Source organism: Microtus oregoni, unplaced genomic scaffold (genome assembly GCF_018167655.1).
Source record: "Microtus oregoni isolate MIOR12 unplaced genomic scaffold, Mior012 000024F_ref0000369, whole genome shotgun sequence".
NCBI classification, from domain to species: Eukaryota; Metazoa; Chordata; class Mammalia; order Rodentia; family Cricetidae; genus Microtus; species Microtus oregoni.
The window spans coordinates 1,331,945-1,350,762 of record NW_024543083.1 but is presented as its reverse complement, the minus strand read 5'-3'; the positions used below and the strand labels follow the sequence as shown (position 1 = coordinate 1,350,762).

At 52.8% G+C, this 18,818-nt stretch overlaps 1 protein-coding gene across 1 annotated transcript; it reads left to right on the top strand.

Annotated features, from left to right (window-relative positions):
* Positions 1-2,486: 2,486 nt before the first annotated feature.
* Positions 2,487-17,022, top strand: Dusp4 (dual specificity phosphatase 4). The gene is made up of 4 exons (XM_041673881.1): positions 2,487-3,342; positions 11,023-11,168; positions 12,032-12,251; positions 13,426-17,022. Exons 1-4 carry the CDS (start codon positions 2,910-2,912, stop codon positions 13,809-13,811), a joined length of 1,185 nt encoding a protein of 394 aa, XP_041529815.1. The 5' UTR covers positions 2,487-2,909; the 3' UTR covers positions 13,812-17,022.
* The last annotated feature ends 1,796 nt before the right edge of the window (positions 17,023-18,818 follow it).

Sequence of the window (18,818 nt, the reverse complement as noted above, 5' to 3'; positions counted from 1 at the left end):
TATTCAACATCTTCTTCCCAACAAAAGCCTCTCTTAGCTTAAATGTACTAAGTCCGAAGTGTCTGTCCCCCACCTCCAGAAACAGGCGCGCAGGCGCCGGTACGCACACGTGGACACACACACTCACACGCGCCTGCTTACACCCCCTGCGTGTGACTCGTCTACGCGATTTATGGGCTTCTCCAGCACGGATTACTGTCAGGTGCAGAAGCAGCCCTTTGTTCGGTGGGCATTCCCCCCTCCCCGCACCAACCCGGATTTGACTGTTATTTACGGGCCACGTGAGCACTGGGCCCGGGCCTGGCCGGCGGGGGGGAGGGGGACTCCCCTAGAGCAGGGGAGATAAAGGCTAGCCGAGCGTGGCCAGCGCCACCTGGGGACAACCCTCCTCCCCCCACCCCACTCCTATAACTCGGGTGAAATCGGTCCAGACCTGGCTCGGACTGAGACTCTTTGGAGAAACGTTGTGTTAACGCCCTTGTAAAGCAGTCTGTGCTTCCTTGCTCCGGGAGCTGAGGCCTGGTACCCGCTGGCTTTGTAAACTGGGGGAGCCGCCCCCCTGCCCCAAGAGCGAATCTGGTCCCGGCTGTCGAGGTACCAGGGATGCCTAGGACAGGGCCACGAATGCCAGGCTAGCGAGAGGGAAAAGCATTAGCCGTCCTCAGCACCCCCCACCCCGGAACAAGAGAAACCGAATCCAGCCCCCTTTGCCCTCTTACTGGGGGTAGCGCGTCCTTCCTGCCCTCCCAGCCCGAGTGACGAGTGTTAAGACACTGCCCCAGGCAGCATGTGTCATTCTGGTGTTGTGGCTTCTTCCCGGAGTAGTGTGTTCACGCACTCCAGGAGCCAAAATTTGAGGCGCGACGGGGGTCACTAAAAATGTCAGCTACAAATTAATCCACACTCATCTTTTTGATTGGAAAAATCCATGAACAAAATTAAAAATTCAAGGCAGGAACATTCCAGTGCCCATTTTGGAACCTGAAGCAAAATGGAAAGATCTCCACGGATGATCAGCGTCTTACAGCCCACCGGACCCAGATCGGGGTGTCGGGGACTTCAGGGTGCATGTGGAAAGAAGAACAGGTAGAAGGCCTTGGAGATGGGTGTTGCGGGCTGGAGGTGAGCTCGGGGGAGCCGCTTCTCAGGGAACAAAGAAAGCAGAGGGCAAGAGTAGAGAGGGCAGAAATGGGCGGGAAGGACCTTGAGGCGGTGGCCCTCTTCCACCCGCGACCTGAAATGGAACACTCGACCTCGCCGCCACCAAGGCCGCGAGCGAATCCCGTAATTCCCTCGTTCGGTGATTAATTCTTGCTAACAAGACTTGGCAAGATCTCGGCAGAATAATTTTTGGCTTCTGTGAGGTCCCCACCGCGTGCGCGCACAACCTCCCCTCTTGCCAAAAGCAAGCCCTTGGGAAATTGCCTCTGGCAAAGTAAAACCTGGGTGCGGATACTAGGTGATCTGGAAAGAGGGGTGTAGAAACTCGAATCTTCTCCGAGCTGATAAAAAGGTCAGTCTTCGCATGGACACTTTTCAGCATCTCCCTTAGCACCAAATGTGGACCCTAATAGTCATTTCCTGAGAGGACAGTTCGCGTGTGACCAAGAGGGCGGCGAGGACTTCCCCCGAAACGGAAAACGTCGGGGTATTCTCCCCTCCCCAAACCATGGTTAAATAAACACGTTATAGGAAGCTTGGGCCGGAGTGCAGCCCAGCTCTCCCGGCATAGGCACACCATTCGGCTAATTAACAGCCACCTCTGGGTTGTAAAGTAACAAATTCTACACTTCTCTTTTGTTACTGGGCTTTGGCGCAAGGGCCGACCCTTTCATCTTCTAAATCGAGGTTTGCCCACGTTCCACGGGAAGCTATAAAGCTGATATAATGGGTCAGGCTGGAAATCGATCACGCTAATCTAAAAACCAACGTCTGGGAAATCAATCGCATTAAAAACAAAACGAAACGCAACCGGCAGGACTCCAAGAACAAAGTCCGGCGAGAGGAGGTCCCCAAGCTCTGCGGGGTGACAGCCGCTCAGCGCTCGGGTCCACTGAGCTGCAGGAGGGGGAGATCTAGGAGACTCGGGGGCAGAGGAGGGGGGAGGCGAGAGCCCAGGCCTCGGTTAGACCGGCGTCGCCACCCGCTACAGTCTTTGCGCGGACGCCGAGCTCCGGGGCTAAGGAAAGGACACAGAGACGCGCCGCGGCTCCATTCACAAAGTCCGGGAGCTGCCGGCTCGCGGGCGGGTCGGAGGCTGCCTCCTTTTTCCTCTAGGTCTTAGTTTTATGAATGGGCCTGGCAGCGAGCACCGAGCGCCCTGTTTACTCCTCTCTTTGTGACGTCGAGGTCCCGTGACTGGGTGCGAGGGGGCCGGCGCTCCATTCACGAGCTGGGGTGGGGGTGGGGCGGGGCGCTCGCGCGCGGGGGGCGGGGCCTGCCGAGGTAGTAATGACTCTTCCCTCCCCCTGGAGAGCGGGCGAGCATTAATAAATCTCTAAGCCGAGGAGGAAACTCTGGCTGGGGTAGTGCGCTCAGCTCCAGCGGGGTGTTGCGTGGAACAGCGGCGCCCGAGCTGGTGGCGGCAGGAGCAGCCCAGCTAGCAAAACACACTAGAAGCAGCAAACCGAGGGGAGCCCTCTCTCGTAAACACACTCCCCTCTTCGGTCACTTTCCCCCCCGGAGGGCCGCGCGCCTGCCTGCTTCTGAAGTCCGAGAAGGCTCGGCTCGGACTGCTATGTAACGTCGAGGCTGCGGGAGGAGGAAGGGTTGTGGGGAGAACAAGAGGCTGGGGCCAAGTTTGCGGCCACTTCGACAGGCGTCCTCTTAGCCCTCGCCTGCGCCTTCCTGTAGTTGGCCTGGGTGCCCTTGTCTTCTCCAGCTCCCCAGCTGCTGCGGTTCCCGGCGAAATGGTGAAGATGGAGGAACTGCGGGAGATGGACTGCAGCGTGCTCAAAAGGCTGATGAACCGAGATGAGAACGGTGGCGGCGCGGGCGGCAGCAGCAGCCACGGAGCCCTGGGGCTGCTGAGCAGCGGCAAGTGCCTGCTGCTGGACTGCAGACCGTTTCTGGCTCACAGCGCGGGCTACATCCGAGGTTCGGTTAACGTGCGCTGCAACACCATCGTGAGGCGGAGGGCCAAGGGTTCTGTGAGCTTGGAGCAGATTCTGCCCGCCGAGGAAGAAGTGCGCGCCCGCCTGCGCTCCGGCCTCTACTCAGCGGTCATCGTCTACGACGAGCGCAGCCCGCGCGCCGAGAGCCTTCGCGAGGACAGCACCGTGTCGCTGGTCGTGCAGGCGCTGCGCCGTAACGCCGAGCGCACAGATATCTGTCTGCTTAAAGGTAAACGTGGGCACCCGCGAGGGAGCTGAGGGGTAGGTAGGTAGATGTAAGGGACTTGGCGGCCTGCGCCCTGCCGGGCACGGGAAGAAGTGCCTGAGTGACTTCGGGCTGCGGGAGTCCCCGTGCGGGTCAGTGTGCACGGTTTTGCCATGTTTTTGAACCCAAGTCTGGGGTGGGGGGCGTGCTGGCGTGTGTCTCCAGCCACCTGCAATCTGCATGCTTCCTAGAGTTTCCGTGTTTATTGACAAGAACGGTTCTGACCTGGAACCTGGCAGCGATTCCTTTGCGCAGCCCAGTTTCGAGTGTTGAGAACGCGCCCCTAAGTCCTTACAGGGACAAGAGAGGCCTGTTGGTTCGGTGTGGCCCCGAGAACCCTAGAGAGAGGTGAAGGAGGGCGAATGCCGAGGTGGGATCTGCCTCTAGAGTTCGTACACAGTCCCGCCTTTGGTAAATACAGGAAGGAGAATTGGGTTGCAGATCTGGGAAGCGTTCTTATCTTGTCTTCTGGTGCCCCAACTCAGAGCTTTTCTGGAAGGCAGTCAGCTTCTCCTGCCCTGGGCTAGACTTAGGCTCCCGGAGCGCGGAGGCTGGAGTGTGCTGTTTAGGGAGGACACGGGACAGGACCGCGCCGCCTACTAATCCAGGCAACGGAGAATCACCACCTTTTGTTCCACACCGGTCTCCACTCTCTGCTAGCGGCGCGTGCCTGGTAGAAGCGAACCCTGGCCTAAATAGGCGGCCGGAGAGAAGGTGGCTTGTCATTTAGAAGTCAGACTTCCCCCAAAAGGTCGCACACTGTCCCAGTCCCTGGAGAAAGGGACCGTTGGCTCGCAGCACCTGCCAACCCCGCGGCTGTGCGGGCCTCCGGCTGCGGAACGGGCGGCGAGAGCGGGGGTCGGGCGCCCCCTGCCGCGCTGCGCCCCTATCTCCGGCCGCCGCATTCCGCGCATTCTTTCGCGCGGGTCGAGTCTTAATTTTGAACCCGGGAGGTATTTCGGATTCCCCGCCTTCCAAGAGCCGCCCCTTTCCCTGTCGAAGTTCCCCTCTAGTACACTTTTCCTCTTGGAGCCTTGTTCGTCACTAGAAGGGAGTCTCGGGAGAAACCTTTTCTCCGGTCCCTTAGGAAAAGCACCGGGAAGCGGCTGAGTGCGGGCGAGCGGGGCTGGCCCTGCGGAACAGCGGGGGGCTTTGTTCCTTGCAGTTGTTTCCTGACCATTTGACCCGTCAGCTGCCGGGGAAACGCTGCTGTTGACCCGAGGCTGAACTGCTAAGGCGATTTTGCTGACTTTTCTTAATTTTTTCGCGAGGGCCGCCTTTTGCTTCTCCAGGGGAGTCCTAGTCTCTCTCCGCCTTCTCCCTAAAGCATTTTTAGGAGCGACTGCCGGAAAGACTCATCCCGGATCTAGCGACCGCCTAGCGGTCAAAGCCGAGCCCCACGCGGTACCCGGAGGCCCGGGTCAGGCGCAGGTCCAGTGTCCTCCCCTCGGCGGGGTCCTGTTTGGACCCCAGGCTGCGCGTCTGTGCTATTGCTTAAGCCTGCCGGCTCTCCCCGAATTGGTATCGGGGGTGGGAAAGATGAAACTGTCTTGGTGAAAGTCCCCTGGGGGAGCCGGGGCTATGCTTTCCGACTCTTTAGCTTCGGGAGCATTTAAGCCCCACGTGGAGTCAGAGATTGTCTTGTTTTTCTTCCTGGAAGAAATCCGGAGGGGACCGCCCCTGAGCGGCAGCTGTGGGCCTTAGTTGGGAGCCCTTAAGGCTTCCTTCCCGGCCGCAGGCTTTGGGACCTGGCGTCTAGAAAAGGAAGCGTATTTTTAAGGTTAAATCTCGTGGCTCGCGGCATTCTGCCGGTCCTCTTTCGGATCCGGAGATCGGGAGGCCAGGCCAGTTCTGAGAAACGCTTTAGGACAAGTATTGACGTAAGACCCGGTAGGACAGGTGGCCTCTGGGCAAAATGACAGTCCCTCCCTAATGAAAGGTCAGATGCCTGGTCCTCAGAAAGCCATTTCCTTTAAGCCGGGCTTGGCTGAACTCTGCCTTTCCTGCTCCTTTCCTTGGTCGTTTGTCCGTGTTGGGGGGTCGTTTGTCCCCTTGCCCCTCCAAAGCCAAAAGGCCACTTCCCAGTCCTCTGAGGCCTGGACTGCTTTGTTTTCATCTGTTTAGGAACAGCTGCTATCTCAGCTTCACCACCAGCCCTAGCCAGAAGTTCAGCGTACTGACTGACTTTGGGAGCAAGAGGCTAAAGTGAGGGCCGGGGTGGAGGTGGATGTTGGTTGCCCCTTGTTTTGTAGAGGTAGCAGAGCGTCCATCTGCCCGCCATAGTTTATGTGAACGTACATACTGAGCCACAGCCTCCTCCCTCCTCTTTAATGCCAGCCTCCGTAGAGAGGGCAGCAAGAAAACGTCTGCTGTAGGAAGGAGAAGCCATGGACACTAACACTCCCCCATGCCCCTCCCCCCACCTCCACCGGGGAGGGGGTGCCAGCCTGGAAGATGGGGCTTGGTGGGAGAGAATCCTGGCCCAGAGGCCTGATAGGTTTGTTCTTAGTTATTAAAGGGATAATTTGGCTCAGCTGGGGAATCAGGGCCTCCTGCTGCTGGCGGAGCAATGGGGCAGACAGTGCACTACAGGGAAGGAGACGGTGGGTGCCCCTGCCATCCCTGGGATGAGGATACAGAACAACGGTCTCAGAAATGCCGTCTTTCCTTGCCTAAGCAATCGATCAGTTTGTCGTCTTCCACCCACCCCCACCCCCGTTAGATGCCTTTAAAAGAAATCTCAGTTTTCCTTTTTTTTTTTGATCACTTAAAAGGATAATTTGTTACACGTTGTCAGTAGTTAACAGTGGATTTTCACAAGCAAGGGTTGAAAAGCAGGAATTAAACTTTGCTGAAGTATTTTAGTCCTGTGTATTTGCTGCTATTGATCACGTTTTGTTAAAAGCAGTTAACTAAGATCTTAATATTTTCTTTTTTGCTAGTAAAAGTCATGGAAGATACTTTTGACGTAAAATCTTATAAGGCATTTTAGGGACAGTTTCTAAAATTTTTAAGTTTTTCAGATTTTTAATCCTTAGTATATATCTCTCAGATTCTTGCCCTCCATAAATGTTTGGCTTTGTGAGTTTTAGAAAAGCCTGACTTTTAAAAAACAGGAGAAATTTCTTAGCCTAATAGTAGTAATAATTCTTTTCTGCCAGCATTCCCAGTGTTACACATTTAATCTGTCACACACCCACACACACACACACACACACTGATTTCAGCCTGGTGTGGCCGATACATGCCTATGATCTCAGTAACCTGGAGGCTGAGGCAGCTGGATTACAAACTTGACCAGCCTGCTCTCACACACACACACACACACACACACACACACACACACACACACACGGCCTGCTTTGATCAGTTTCATCTTCCCTGCCGTCTAGGATTTATCTCCTGACTTCAGTTCTCATTCAAACCTCCTTGCAGCTGGGATAGTCCTCTAGACCTCCACCTTTCCGGCCTGGTTAAAACTCACCTGCCCCCAGGCCTTTGACCTGACCCTGACTTGTGTCAGGGAAGAAAGGGACCAGGACCTCTGCCGGTGCCTGCTTGTCTCTCTCTGTTCTTATCTCCAGCTTTCCCAGTGCCTTCTCGGAGCTTAGCTCAAGGGGTTGCCCACATTTCCTGCCTACCCACAGGGAGAATGACTGGCTTTTTTTTTTTTCTGTAACACTGTGTCCCAGAGAGGAAAAGATTGGGTGGGAGTGTTAGGATTATAAAATTGGTAAGTTTCAAGCAAGAATTCCAAGCCTTGATGGCATTGGCTACACCATTACAATGAATGGCTTCTAGGTGTTTAGAGCCAACAAAGGTAACTGACTAAAGATGCCAGAGGCGTCCAGTGGAGTTTGTCCTTGATCCTCAAGATCTTCAGAGCTTCTTACCTAGTAGGAAAAGGTGGTCGTTTAGGAGCCAAGAAATTCCCTTAGATGCTCAGAACCTGTAGAACTGGACGGCTGTTTTTCTTACTGAGAGAGACAGTTCCTGGCAGAGGGAACACGGCTGAAAGACAAGTCACCCTGTAACAGGCCAGCCTGCTGGACGTCCGTCCGATAGCGTGGGAGGACAGAGACTGCAGGAGAGAGCTAGGGAGGCCTTAGGGGGTTCAGCCAGCTGGCCTGGGAAGGAACCACAAAGTCAGAAGCCCACTTGGGTCTGAAGACTGCTTGGTTAAGGTGAGGTCCCCAAAGGCATATGACCTTGAGACAACCTAGACTTCCATTCTGGGCCAGAGCAAGATGGTGGCTCAGGACGATAGGAGAAAGTGGCAGCCTCATTAAGGTCCACGGCAGTAGCTGCCACCACAGCCACTCCCCTCTGGGAACCCTGTTATGGTGGCATTACCAGCGCCAACCTTACAAAGTGCTTTCCCATGTGTTAGCTCCACTCCTGCTGGGCCCAGCAGCCAACTAGAGTGGAGAATTTATGGCCAGGAGGCCCCGTGTTCATGATTTATGCTTTGAAATGCTTTGCTCTGCGTGTAAAAGAATGAGAGCCTTGGAGCTAACTGGGGATGTAGTTGCTACTCAAGCAAGCCCTGTGAAGGCCATGCCTAATGTTTCATTCCTGTCTTATAGGCCGAAAGATAATAAGCAGGGGAAGTAAGTTCTTTTTTTGTTGACTCCCCCTTGGTGCTAGGAACCAACCTGCTGTTTTATATGTGCTTAGCAAGCATTCTGCCACCGAACCTCACCCCAGCCTAAGGAAGTATATGCTTAAACACCTTTCAGAAATCTGCTAGGTTAATTACATTCAGCAGGACTTAGGAAAAACAAGTTGAAATTCATTGGCATGTTAGGAAATTCTATTCAGAAGATGCCCAGTGCTTCGGAGATGGCCGAACTGACTAGGTATATGCCATCATGGTTGGCTTCCACTTCTCTTGGACCTGTGCAGAAGGTGCAGGGAAAGCCTGACCCTTTTGTGTACAGTGGATTAAGTTTTGGATAAAACTGTTACAAAAGGCTGTGGCCATGTGGTACTGGCATGAAGATGGGGTTTGCTAGGAGGGCCTGATGTGAAGATATTTTCAGGCAGTTTTCCCTACACACTGTAAGAAATAACACTGCTCCGGGGTGGTGGCTCATACCTGTAACCCCAGCACTTGGGGAGCGGGAAGTCTGAGGCAGGAAGACTGCCATGAGTTCGAGGCCAGCCTGGACTACAGAGTGGGGCCCCGTCTCAATAAAGCCAGGGCCATTACGTTTACATCGCGATCAGGAAGAGGGTTACCTGCACTCCAGTGGACAGTCCCTAAACTGTCACACCCTAAAAAACTCAACACATTCTGCTACTCAGGTTATGTCCATGCTCGCTGGGACCGCCTGGGTCTGGGCAGGAGCTGAGGAGGCGCCAGCAGAACTCTTTCTGATCTCTTGTATGGGCAGGAGAAGGCTGATTCGCCCACCTGGGGAAGCCAGCAGAGTTCCCAAGGGAAAGGCCAGTGTAAATGGAACACTTGTCCTGATGGTCATTCTGGCATCAAGGCTGGCCCCTCCCCATAACCTTCCCATGAGTCCCCGGGGTGGGGGGTGGGGCTTCCTTGTCCTGTTTAACCCCGGCACTCCTCATGCTTGCCACAGGGCCGCTTGGCATATCCGGCGGACCCCCGTTTGGGGTATATCGTTTCTAGTAATCCAGGTATCATCCAAAAGCCTCAACAGAGGCTTGGCCATGGGAGGCAAGGACTTAATAGTTTCTTCTTCCTTGTAAGCGACAACCCTGTACTTGCCTTTACAGCCCTCAAACAGCCACAGCTCCTCTCTCCCAAGGTGCCTCTGCCAGGCAGGCACATCAGTCTGCCAGGAACTCCGTGCCAGGGGAGATTAATCTCTTCTTACTGACTAGGAGCTGGAGGCCCCGAGAGGTTAGAGGGTGGCCGGTGGCGTTAGTAGAACGCACGGCCACAGCGGATGACGCAGAAGGCCGAGGTGTGACCTGTCTGCAGAGCCCATGGCCTTTCTGAATCTTCAGGCTGGCGCAACCCTGTTCCCCCTATGATGGGGAGGGTGGGGATATTTCCTCAGGAGTTTTGAGACTTCTGGAGGGTCCTGCTATTGTGCCTTGGAATCTGGGGTCCAGTGGTCAGCCCCACCCTTTATTTTTAGGTAAGGCGGGGGCGAGCTGGGTGGGAAGCTTTTTGCCAAGAACCACTAGTAACTTCAGTCTTTAAGAAAGTATTCTGATTGCTTAAATGGATGATAATAGACAAAGAGATAGTTAAAAATGTGAAGTCTCACAGAAGTACACTGAGGGACAGTGGCCTTTACTGATGGAGGTGTTCTGGGGGCCATAGACCGAAGTTTCTTGGCTGAGACCAAGGGCCTTTGGTGACAGACCTTTATTGTTCCTTCATCCCTCAGCCTCTCATCGCTACCCTTTGGGGTGGCTTTAAGAACAAGGGTTTCGGATGGGAGGGGGAGGGCGTTGTGGCCACTGAGGCCACAAATACATTCATAGCTGGCAGGCCAGGTCTGCCGGCTCCCCCCCTCTGGAGGCTGGCAACGGTGACTCAGCAGGAAGAACTCTGACCACAGAGATATCCTTCTATATCCGGAGGGAGTGAGCAGAGGGCAAGCAAAGCCGCCGGTCAGAAGGGTGGGTCGCCGGTCAGAAGGGTGGGTGGGGATGGGTGCCCTGCTTCTGAAAAACCCTTGTGATGTGGCTGCAGGAAGCAGTTTTCTAGGGTTGGAATTTCAGAGCCAGGCACTTGACTGGTCACATGTCATCCCCCTGGTAGCTGCTGTCAACAGCTGGAGGAAATAATGCCCACAGAGGTGCCTTCTAGCAGGGACTGGGTAGGAGCTAGCCAACCGCGGTCCATTTCGGTCCATTGTGTGGGTCTGTCCTTGAATGGTTGATTCTGACCTACACGCTGTGTTGAAGTGGTATAGTTTCTGGTCTTGGAGGTCACCGGAAAATGAGACCTGCCCTCTTTCCCCCTGTGCCTGCCCTCAGGCTCTTGTGGGACAGCACCCAGTGGTCCCAGGTAAGCTATCTCTTTGTTACAAAACCCCTCCTTCAGAAGAGGTGGCCGATAAAGTTGACTGGGCTCATCCACACTCAGGTCAGGAAATCTTTTCTTGCCCCTAACCTATGCCGCAGAAGAGGTTTGTATGAGGGAAGACGGTTTCCTCTCGTTTGTGGCCCTGTTGGCAGAGACAGTGCAGTTGGAATCTGCTTTAACTCAGATTCAGAAGGGCTCCTGGTGGGGTATTCTAAGTCGTCTTCCCCCTCCCCCATTCTTTCCACTATCTGAAAGAGTGCCTCTTGGGAATCCCAGATGGGAATCCTCACCAGGCCAGGGCACCACTGGCTGGCTGCCTAAGTGCCCATGGGTCCCTCATGGCACCTGGCACTCTAGAAAGTCCCTCTGGCATATTGTCGTACATCTTCTTTGCATTTTTATCCGAAATTAAAGACGTGGCCATAAATTGGAGTCCCCAGCATCCTTCCGTTCCTCCATAAGGCCCTCTGACCAAACAAACCTCTCTGGGAAATGCTCGGCAGCCTTTATCGCTAGACCCACAGCGCCACCTAGTGGCCCACACCGAGCCAACAGCTCTCCTTTTTTTTGTCCCCCCTTTCCCCTGGCTCTGTGGCTTCACTAACCCGAACCACCACTCTTCTTCACAGGTGGCTATGAGAGGTTTTCTTCTGAGTACCCAGAATTCTGCTCTAAAACCAAGACCCTGGCAGCCATCCCACCACCTGTGCCCCCCAGTGCCACCGAGTCCTTGGACCTGGGCTGCAGCTCCTGTGGGACCCCACTGCACGACCAGGTAGGTGTAGTAGTACCCTGGGCAGAGTTAAGTCAGGCAGTGCAGGGGAACGTGAAGGAACTTTGAGAGTTCTGAATTTTAGGTTTCAAACACAACTCCTTACTTCAAAGACAGCGTGGTGAACCCCCAGTATCATGGTGGAATTTTAGGTCAGGTGTATTGAATTATTTCTTCCCTCTCTTTTATGATCCTCAGGTAAGGGGGGTGGGGGGAGGAGATACCTCTGGCTTAGCCTCTATTTTGTTTCCCTTTGTAGCCCAGGCTGCCCTTGAACTTGTTATTTCTATCTCAGCCCCCTGGTACTGGAATTTCAGGCAGGGCTGCTTGGGCCCATCTTATAGGGATCTTGAGACTATCGTTCTGGAAAGGATGAGGCTGTGGAATAATCGTTGGGCTCCCATGACAGCCAGGCTCTCCTTCATATACCAGCAAGTTATAAAGTACTAGTGGGCTTGGAGTGCCAGCCATGCCCCTAAGACAGTCAGCTTGATCTTCAAGCCCATGCCCACCCACCCAACCACCCTTCCAGTCGGATGGACTGGGGATGCAGTTACATGCCACCATTTCTGCTCGCAAATCTTAGCATGTATTTTAGGATATCACGCCTGTTGTGACCTCCCCTCTTGTCGGAGACATCTCCTCCCTGGTGTGTTCATTGTAGACACAGCAGACCAAACAGATACCTCAACCGCATGACACACATCTCTGTGATGCATTAACAGTAAACTCCCAGTGTGGCCGAGTGCGCTGTATCGTCCGTCGGTGGGCTGTCCTGCTGTCTCAGGAGCTCTGGTACCTCCAGCCTTAGTCTGGGTTGCCGGGTGCCTGTTCCACTGAGGTCTTTCTGTTTCTTTCTGGTGCAGGGGGGCCCTGTGGAGATCCTTCCTTTCCTCTACCTCGGCAGTGCCTACCATGCTGCTCGCAGAGACATGCTTGACGCCCTGGGGATCACGGCTCTGCTCAATGTCTCCTCGGACTGCCCCAACCACTTCGAAGGACACTACCAGTACAAGTGTATCCCGGTGGAAGACAACCACAAGGCGGACATCAGCTCCTGGTTCATGGAAGCCATCGAGTATATTGGTAGGCTGCCTTCCCTCGGGGTAGCGGAGCAGGTACCCAGGGAGCAGTGGGTAGGGATTTCAGGTACTGCGCAGGCTAGGGCACTCCCCTTGTGTGGCTGTAATTGCTCTCACCAAATATTAGATGCAAAGCAACTTAAGGGAGGGACTGACTCTAGCTTCTGGTTTAAGAAGGATTAGTCCCTTATAGTGGGGACAACCTGGTGCCAGGAGTATGAAGCTGTTGTCACCGTTAACCTGCAGTCAGGAAGCAGAGAGGGCACGGGAAGTTGGGGCCGGGTGTCAGACCCCAGTTAGCCCCTAGTAAACCCATTTCTTCAGCACGGCCCCTCAGGAGGTTTCATGGCCTTCCCGAACAGCTCAATTATTAGCGCTCTCAATACACTAGCCTGTGGGGGATTCCACCCAAAATACTGCCCTTCACCAGAAAGCCCGTCCAAGGGGACTTGTGTGTGGTGGGAGCTGGAAGCCATTGCCCATGCCTGGCCAGTCACCTCGCATGGCTCCACATGTGTCCAAAGTAAGACTTCTGTCTGGAGAGGAAGACAAACGGAGATTTGAGTCCCTGTTCTCTGTTCTCTTTGATCTAACGACCTCTGCTGTGTGATTTCCCTGGGCGTCTGCCTCAAAAATACCTTTGTTGTTAAGTCTAGAAAGTACTCCATAATGGATCCTCAGTCTAGCAGGTCCGTCCTTTCCTTTTTTTTTTTTGGTTTTTCGAGACAGGATTTCTCTGTGGCTTTGGAGCCTGTCCTGGAACTAGCTCTGTAGACCAGGCTGGTCTCGAACTCCCAGAGATCCACCTGCCTCTGCCTCCCGAGTGCTGGGATTAAAGGCGTGCGCCACCATTGCCCGGCAAATATTTATTTATTTATTATGCATACAATATTCTGTCCGTGTGTATGTCTGCAGGCCAGAAGAGGGCACCAGACCTCATTACAGATGGTTGTGAACCAACATGTGGTTGCTGGGAATTGAACCCAGGACCTTTGGAAGAGCAGGCAATGCTCTTAACCACTGAGCCATCTCTCCAGCCCCCCCCCCCCCCTTTCCAATAGTAACAGTGCGCCCATCCTCCAGTGCGGCTTGTCTAACCCATTCCCACGTCTTAGCTTCTGCCACATGCAATGGTGGTGATGCCAAGGGCCCTAACCATGTCACACTCTCTGCCCCAGATGCCGTGAAGGACTGCCGAGGGCGAGTGCTGGTTCACTGCCAGGCAGGCATCTCCAGATCAGCCACCATCTGTTTGGCCTACCTGATGATGAAGAAGCGCGTGCGGCTGGAGGAGGCTTTCGAGTTCGTCAAGCAGCGCCGAAGCATCATCTCGCCCAACTTCAGCTTCATGGGGCAGCTGCTGCAGTTCGAGTCTCAGGTGCTCACCACGACCTGTGCTGCCGAGGCTGCCAGCCCCTCGGGTCCCCTGCGGGAGAGAGGCAAGGCCACTCCCACCCCCACCTCGCAGTTCGTCTTCAGCTTCCCTGTGTCTGTGGGTGTGCACTCGGCCCCCAGTAGCCTGCCGTACTTACACAGCCCCATCACCACATCCCCCAGCTGTTAGGGCTTGTCTCTGAATGCCAAGGCCAGGGGTGGCCCCCAGCCAGGGTTGTGCAAGCAAGTAGGGACTAACCAGTGGGGGCCAGGTGATCACGATCTGTCCCCATCCATTTCTCCCTGGCTAACCACAGGGCCAGCTAGAATGGCAATAACGACTTTGAATACATCTTAAACGCAAACAAAACACTCCAACCAAGAGCAATAATGGCTGCGTGTGGGGCCAGGGAAGACTGACCGGTGTATGCGTTGGTTTTACTTTGCAGGTAGAAATTTACCTCATTTTTTTTTTTTTTCCTTAAAGTGGTAAGGCTTGAAGTGAAACCTACAAATGAGCTCCTGGCAAACGTGCTCAGCCAAATTTTATTAAGAGGGGAGAGAAAGAGGAGGAAGCAGGTTTGCCGGAAGTGCCTGGCTGTGTGCTTGTTCTTCTATTGTATTCATAGGAATTTTGTTCTAGGTAACTTTTAGGCCGCAGTATTCACTTGTAATTAGTCGCCAACTGAATCATTCTCCTTAGTGAATATTTGAGGATGTGTAAGCAGGAGTCTGCTGATGTGGATTGGGAATGTATTTCTGTTGGCGGTCACACAGGAGAGCACGGAAACACATAGGTGTGCTAGCAGCGAGGCAGTGAGTGGTGTCTGGGTTTCTGCCACTCAGCATGGTCGCCCCCCTGTGATGCCAACCTAGAAGTGGGCAGGGCCATAGTGCAGAGGAAAGGTCTGTGGTTGTCACTTTAACAGCTGGTTCCTGAGCACAGTGATCCCAGCCACACAAGCCTTTCTTTCTCCAGTGACCCGCTTGGTGATGGCTAGAGCGTTTTCTTACAACTCGCCTTGGATATATTGTCTGTGATAAATGCCATATTTTAAGAGGTGCTCTGGGAAAACTGGGTGCAGTTCAGATTTCCGTACAGTGAATCTTTTGGCAAGGCCCCCATCAAAGCCAGATCACTAAAGATGAACTAAAAATGAAGCATTTTGTAAGTCAAAATGTACCCCCCTTCGGATAAATTGGCGTTGTCACTTTTGGGAATTTACTTGAAGTATGCCAAGAAATTGTTATTAAATCCCTCCTTGACAAGTGAATACTTCCAAAAGCCCTCTTTTGAATAAAAAGATGTGTCTGCCATGACTTGGGGCTCCTTAAAGTATGGAGGAGTGGGAGAACAGAGGGGGCTGGCTGCCGGCTCTTGTGAAGTGGGGACTTGGCCCTTTGGGGTTCTGAGTGGGCTAAGGTTTGTAAGGCTGTAAGGAGCCTTTCCAAACAAGACTTTTCTACGGGGAAGGCTTGGGGTGGGGGAGGGGAGATGTTCCATCTGTAGTACTGGGGAACACTTTTTTGGAGTGCCCAGTTAGAGATACTGCAGGCTTGTCAGGAATGGGAGCACGTCCCTGTTTGTCATTGGGACCCCTCTTCCCCCGCTTTTTGAGTCTGGATCTCTGTGAACATTCTCGATCACACATAAATAACTTCAAGCCTCAGTGTCACGATCATGGTGGAATGCTCTTTTCTCATCCGCCATCCCAGATAGCCCGGGTTCCTTCCATTTCCCTCCGTGAACTGTGAACCTGTGTTGGCATGACTTGTATTGGTGGCCTGGGTCAAACTCTGCCTTTGGGTGAGTCTGGAGTCCTCACTTGGTGTTTTTAGAAGAAGGAAGGGCTACCCTGCCTCCCTGCCTCTGCTGCTTGGCTGAAGGCACGAAGGAGTTGAGCCTCTAGGACGGCGGACCCAAGTTGTATGGGCCTCCATTTTCCCCTGCTTCCTTGGCCGCTGAAGAATTAGATTAGGTAGAGTTTTGTAGCTAGGCAAGCCCTGGGCTCCGAGAACGGAAGGGCTTCTGGAGGGCGCATAGGCAGCCTTTAGACTACGTTCAGTTTTTATACGAGTGTGTTTGCCAAATGTGTCCTAGTTCCCAGACTGGATCCCAACCACACAGGCAGAGGGAGCTCCAGATGTCCCTCCCCAGCTTCCCAGTTCAGGCCTTCTTTGACAATGTCAAGGGGCTATTTATAAAGGCATTTTCTTTGTACTTGGTAACAGCATGAGACCCAAAACTCTTAGAAAATAGGACATTGGTTTGATTGAAAAAAAAGGGGGGGAGACCTTAAAAAACTGTTGTTCTCTCTCCAGAAGCCTCTTTGATGGCCTGGAATAGCTCTAATGAAGACCGTGTCCCAGGGACATTCCAAATGGTTAGTTTCAAAAGACAGCATCCTGTCCAAGAACTGATTTCTGGTGATGGGACAAAAGCTATTAAATATTTGTCAGAGAATGAGGAACACTCCCAATTCTCCCCAAGAATCTTGTCTCATCTGTGGGAGTTTGTGGGGGAGTCTGAAGGATAGGTGAGCAGGTGGCTCTCAGCTCCATTCCCCCTTGTGACCTGTGCTTGGTTTTCCATAAGGCTGAGGAAGCCATGAGAAGTGACTCAGTCCTTGGGAAGGTGGCAAGAAGGTAGGGGGAGGTTGGAGGTTAATCCCAAGGGGAAGGGACTGGGCCGTGAACATGAAGCCCGTGGGAATGATACAATAGTTGATAGTGGTTGTCCATCACCGTTGCCTGGGCAATTGTTAACCCCTCATCCATGTGACCCTTGCCCAGCTAAGCCAGGACTTGTGTGGATGGGACCTCGATACCGATATGTTAGTGTTCCTAGGTGCTTTCCGTGTGCCTAGTTTCAGCCAGGTTTTGGAGACTACACTGCTTCTGGGTGGTGGAATTCCCACGGAGGTGAAACAGGAGCTACGGCAACTTTGGTACCAGGTCAGTGTGGTCCACTGTCCACAGCCAGCTGAGGGATGAGGTGGTTTCTTTGCGGGAGCCCCTGTGTGGGAACCAATTTGTGGAGCACTGTGAGTGGGCTCAATGTAGTGTCTGGGTGTTGATGTATTTCCTTCAACTTTGTCTCCATAAAGAAAGATGGAGAAAGTATGTGTTGTTTTGAAGCCCTCCTTCCAGGGCCCTGCCCTTCCTCCCTGCTCATGACTCATCCACTTAGACTTCAGAAAGATAACAATGCAATACTTGGATCTTGTGTAAATAGCCCCATCTTTCTGAGTGGCGTCATTTCTACATTTGATATGCCTGTATTTCTGTAGGATGTACATAGTTTAGGGGATTTTTGTTTTCTAGAAGAGTCAAACATGTCTGTTTTTATTTATTGCTTGAAAACGATCATTTATTTGAAAATAAATACATTTTCAACCGTTTCTGCTTTTGTGGACTCATCATTGGAACACATCCTGCTGCTAGAACTTGGAAGGGGAGGACCTGGGACCTCAAGTAATCATGTCTGCATAGCACCTGCGGTGGAGGTGATGAAAGCCGTGCACTGAGGTGGGGGCTGCTTACTAGGAGTTAGAAGAGCCAATGGCAATAGAGTCTCCTGCAAAGATCTATTGGAGCGAGTGTCAGAGGTGACATGGATGGACTGGAAGAGGCCACTGTTGGCATGAAAACAGCTGAGAGGGCTGTCACAGAAGAATGTGAAAGAAATTCCTGTGTGAGGAGGTCCAGGGTCTGAGAGTCTGGGGCAATAGGTACTGGCTTCATCGTCTATCAGGGCTATGGAAATAAGCAATGACACTCCAAGGCTAGAGTGAACGCAAGCTAACGGCCATGTAAAACACGGTGATAGAAGATGTGCTGATCTACATACACTTCATTGTTTGAGACGGTTTCCCAGTAGCTATGGAGTCAGTCCTGGAACTTGCTCAGGCTGGCCTCAAACTCACAGGGATCCTCCTGTTTCTGCTTTCCGAGTGCTGGGATTAAAGGTGCGCACCACCACCACCCTGCCACACATCATTTTTGTCAGATTCCATTGGTATGGCTTTCCCAAATTGCGAACTGAGTAGTAAAATAGTTTGCCACCATCTCGTAATTATTTAACTTTCTGGAAAACGGTCAAGTGAAACTGAGTTACTACAAGACTTTGAAATAATTAACCTGGGCCACCCTCTAAGCTTGATGCACACGCTCATACTAGCTGCTAAGGTTACTGTGGTTTCACTAAATTCCTGGACGGCGCCGCATTCCTGGGTCAGTAAGGAGCGAGCAGAAGTTGGAGGGCTCATTGCTTTTTAAAGGCTCCACCTCTGCAGCACCCCGGGCTCCAGTCTGGTTGAGAACAGTGGGGTGGGATCTGTCTTAGGCAGCTATACAGACTTGCTTTCTTCTAACCCCCCTTTTTAGCCAATTGTGCTTTATCTTGGCCGAGTAGAGCAGAGCCAGTTTTGTTTAAAATGGACCATCGAGTTATAAACACCAAGAAATTGTAATGACGCTCATAGGGGATGCCAGAGGCCTTGTACCAGACCAGTGACTCACTGCAATGAACATCGCATGGTAGGATTGATGGGACAAAAGGGTGTACTACGTGACACACTGCGGCTCCCGAGGACACTAGGATGAATGAGGAAGTGTTGGAAGGACAGAGGAGCAAAGTGGGTTTTTGTTTATTTTGTTTCCAATTAATTTGGGGGTGGCATGTTGCAGGGGTGTGGGACAGATATGGAGGGACTGGGAGGTGAGTGGGATTGGGTGCACAACGTGAAATTTCCAGAGTCAATAAAGAATTATGATAAAGAAAAAAACAAGATAAGAAATTGAGGCAACTGGGCACATCCTCTGGATAGCAAGTGGCAGGGCCAGGTTGTGACTCCATATGGCAGAGCTGGGGCCGCATCTTAATCCTGCAGTGTTTCGGCAAGTCAGCCCTGACAGACTCCCTCAGGGCCCAAATTTCTCACCGTTCTAATGAGGCAGAAAGCCGGGAGAGCGAAGAACAGGAAGGAACAGCCCTGGTTCCTTTGGAGCTGCTCACACAAGACCTGAAAGCCAAGACCACACAACTGACCAAACTGCTGCAAATCCATGTGCAGTAAGAGGTATACACGCAGAAGAAACGTCTCCAACAAGACCACTAAAACAGCTATAGTGGTAGTTTATTGGTGTTTTTTTCGACACAGGGTTTCTCTGTAGCTTTGGAGCCTCTCCTGGAACT

Coding starts and splice junctions, on each gene's coding strand:
- Dusp4 (XM_041673881.1), top strand. CDS start 2,910: ATGGTGAAGATGGAGGAACTGCGGGAGATGGACTGCAGCGTGCTCAAA. Junction 3,343..11,022: donor AGATATCTGTCTGCTTAAAG/GTAAACGTGGGC, acceptor TCTTCTTCACAG/GTGGCTATGAGAGGTTTTCT. Junction 12,252..13,425: donor GGAAGCCATCGAGTATATTG/GTAGGCTGCCTT, acceptor TCTCTGCCCCAG/ATGCCGTGAAGGACTGCCGA.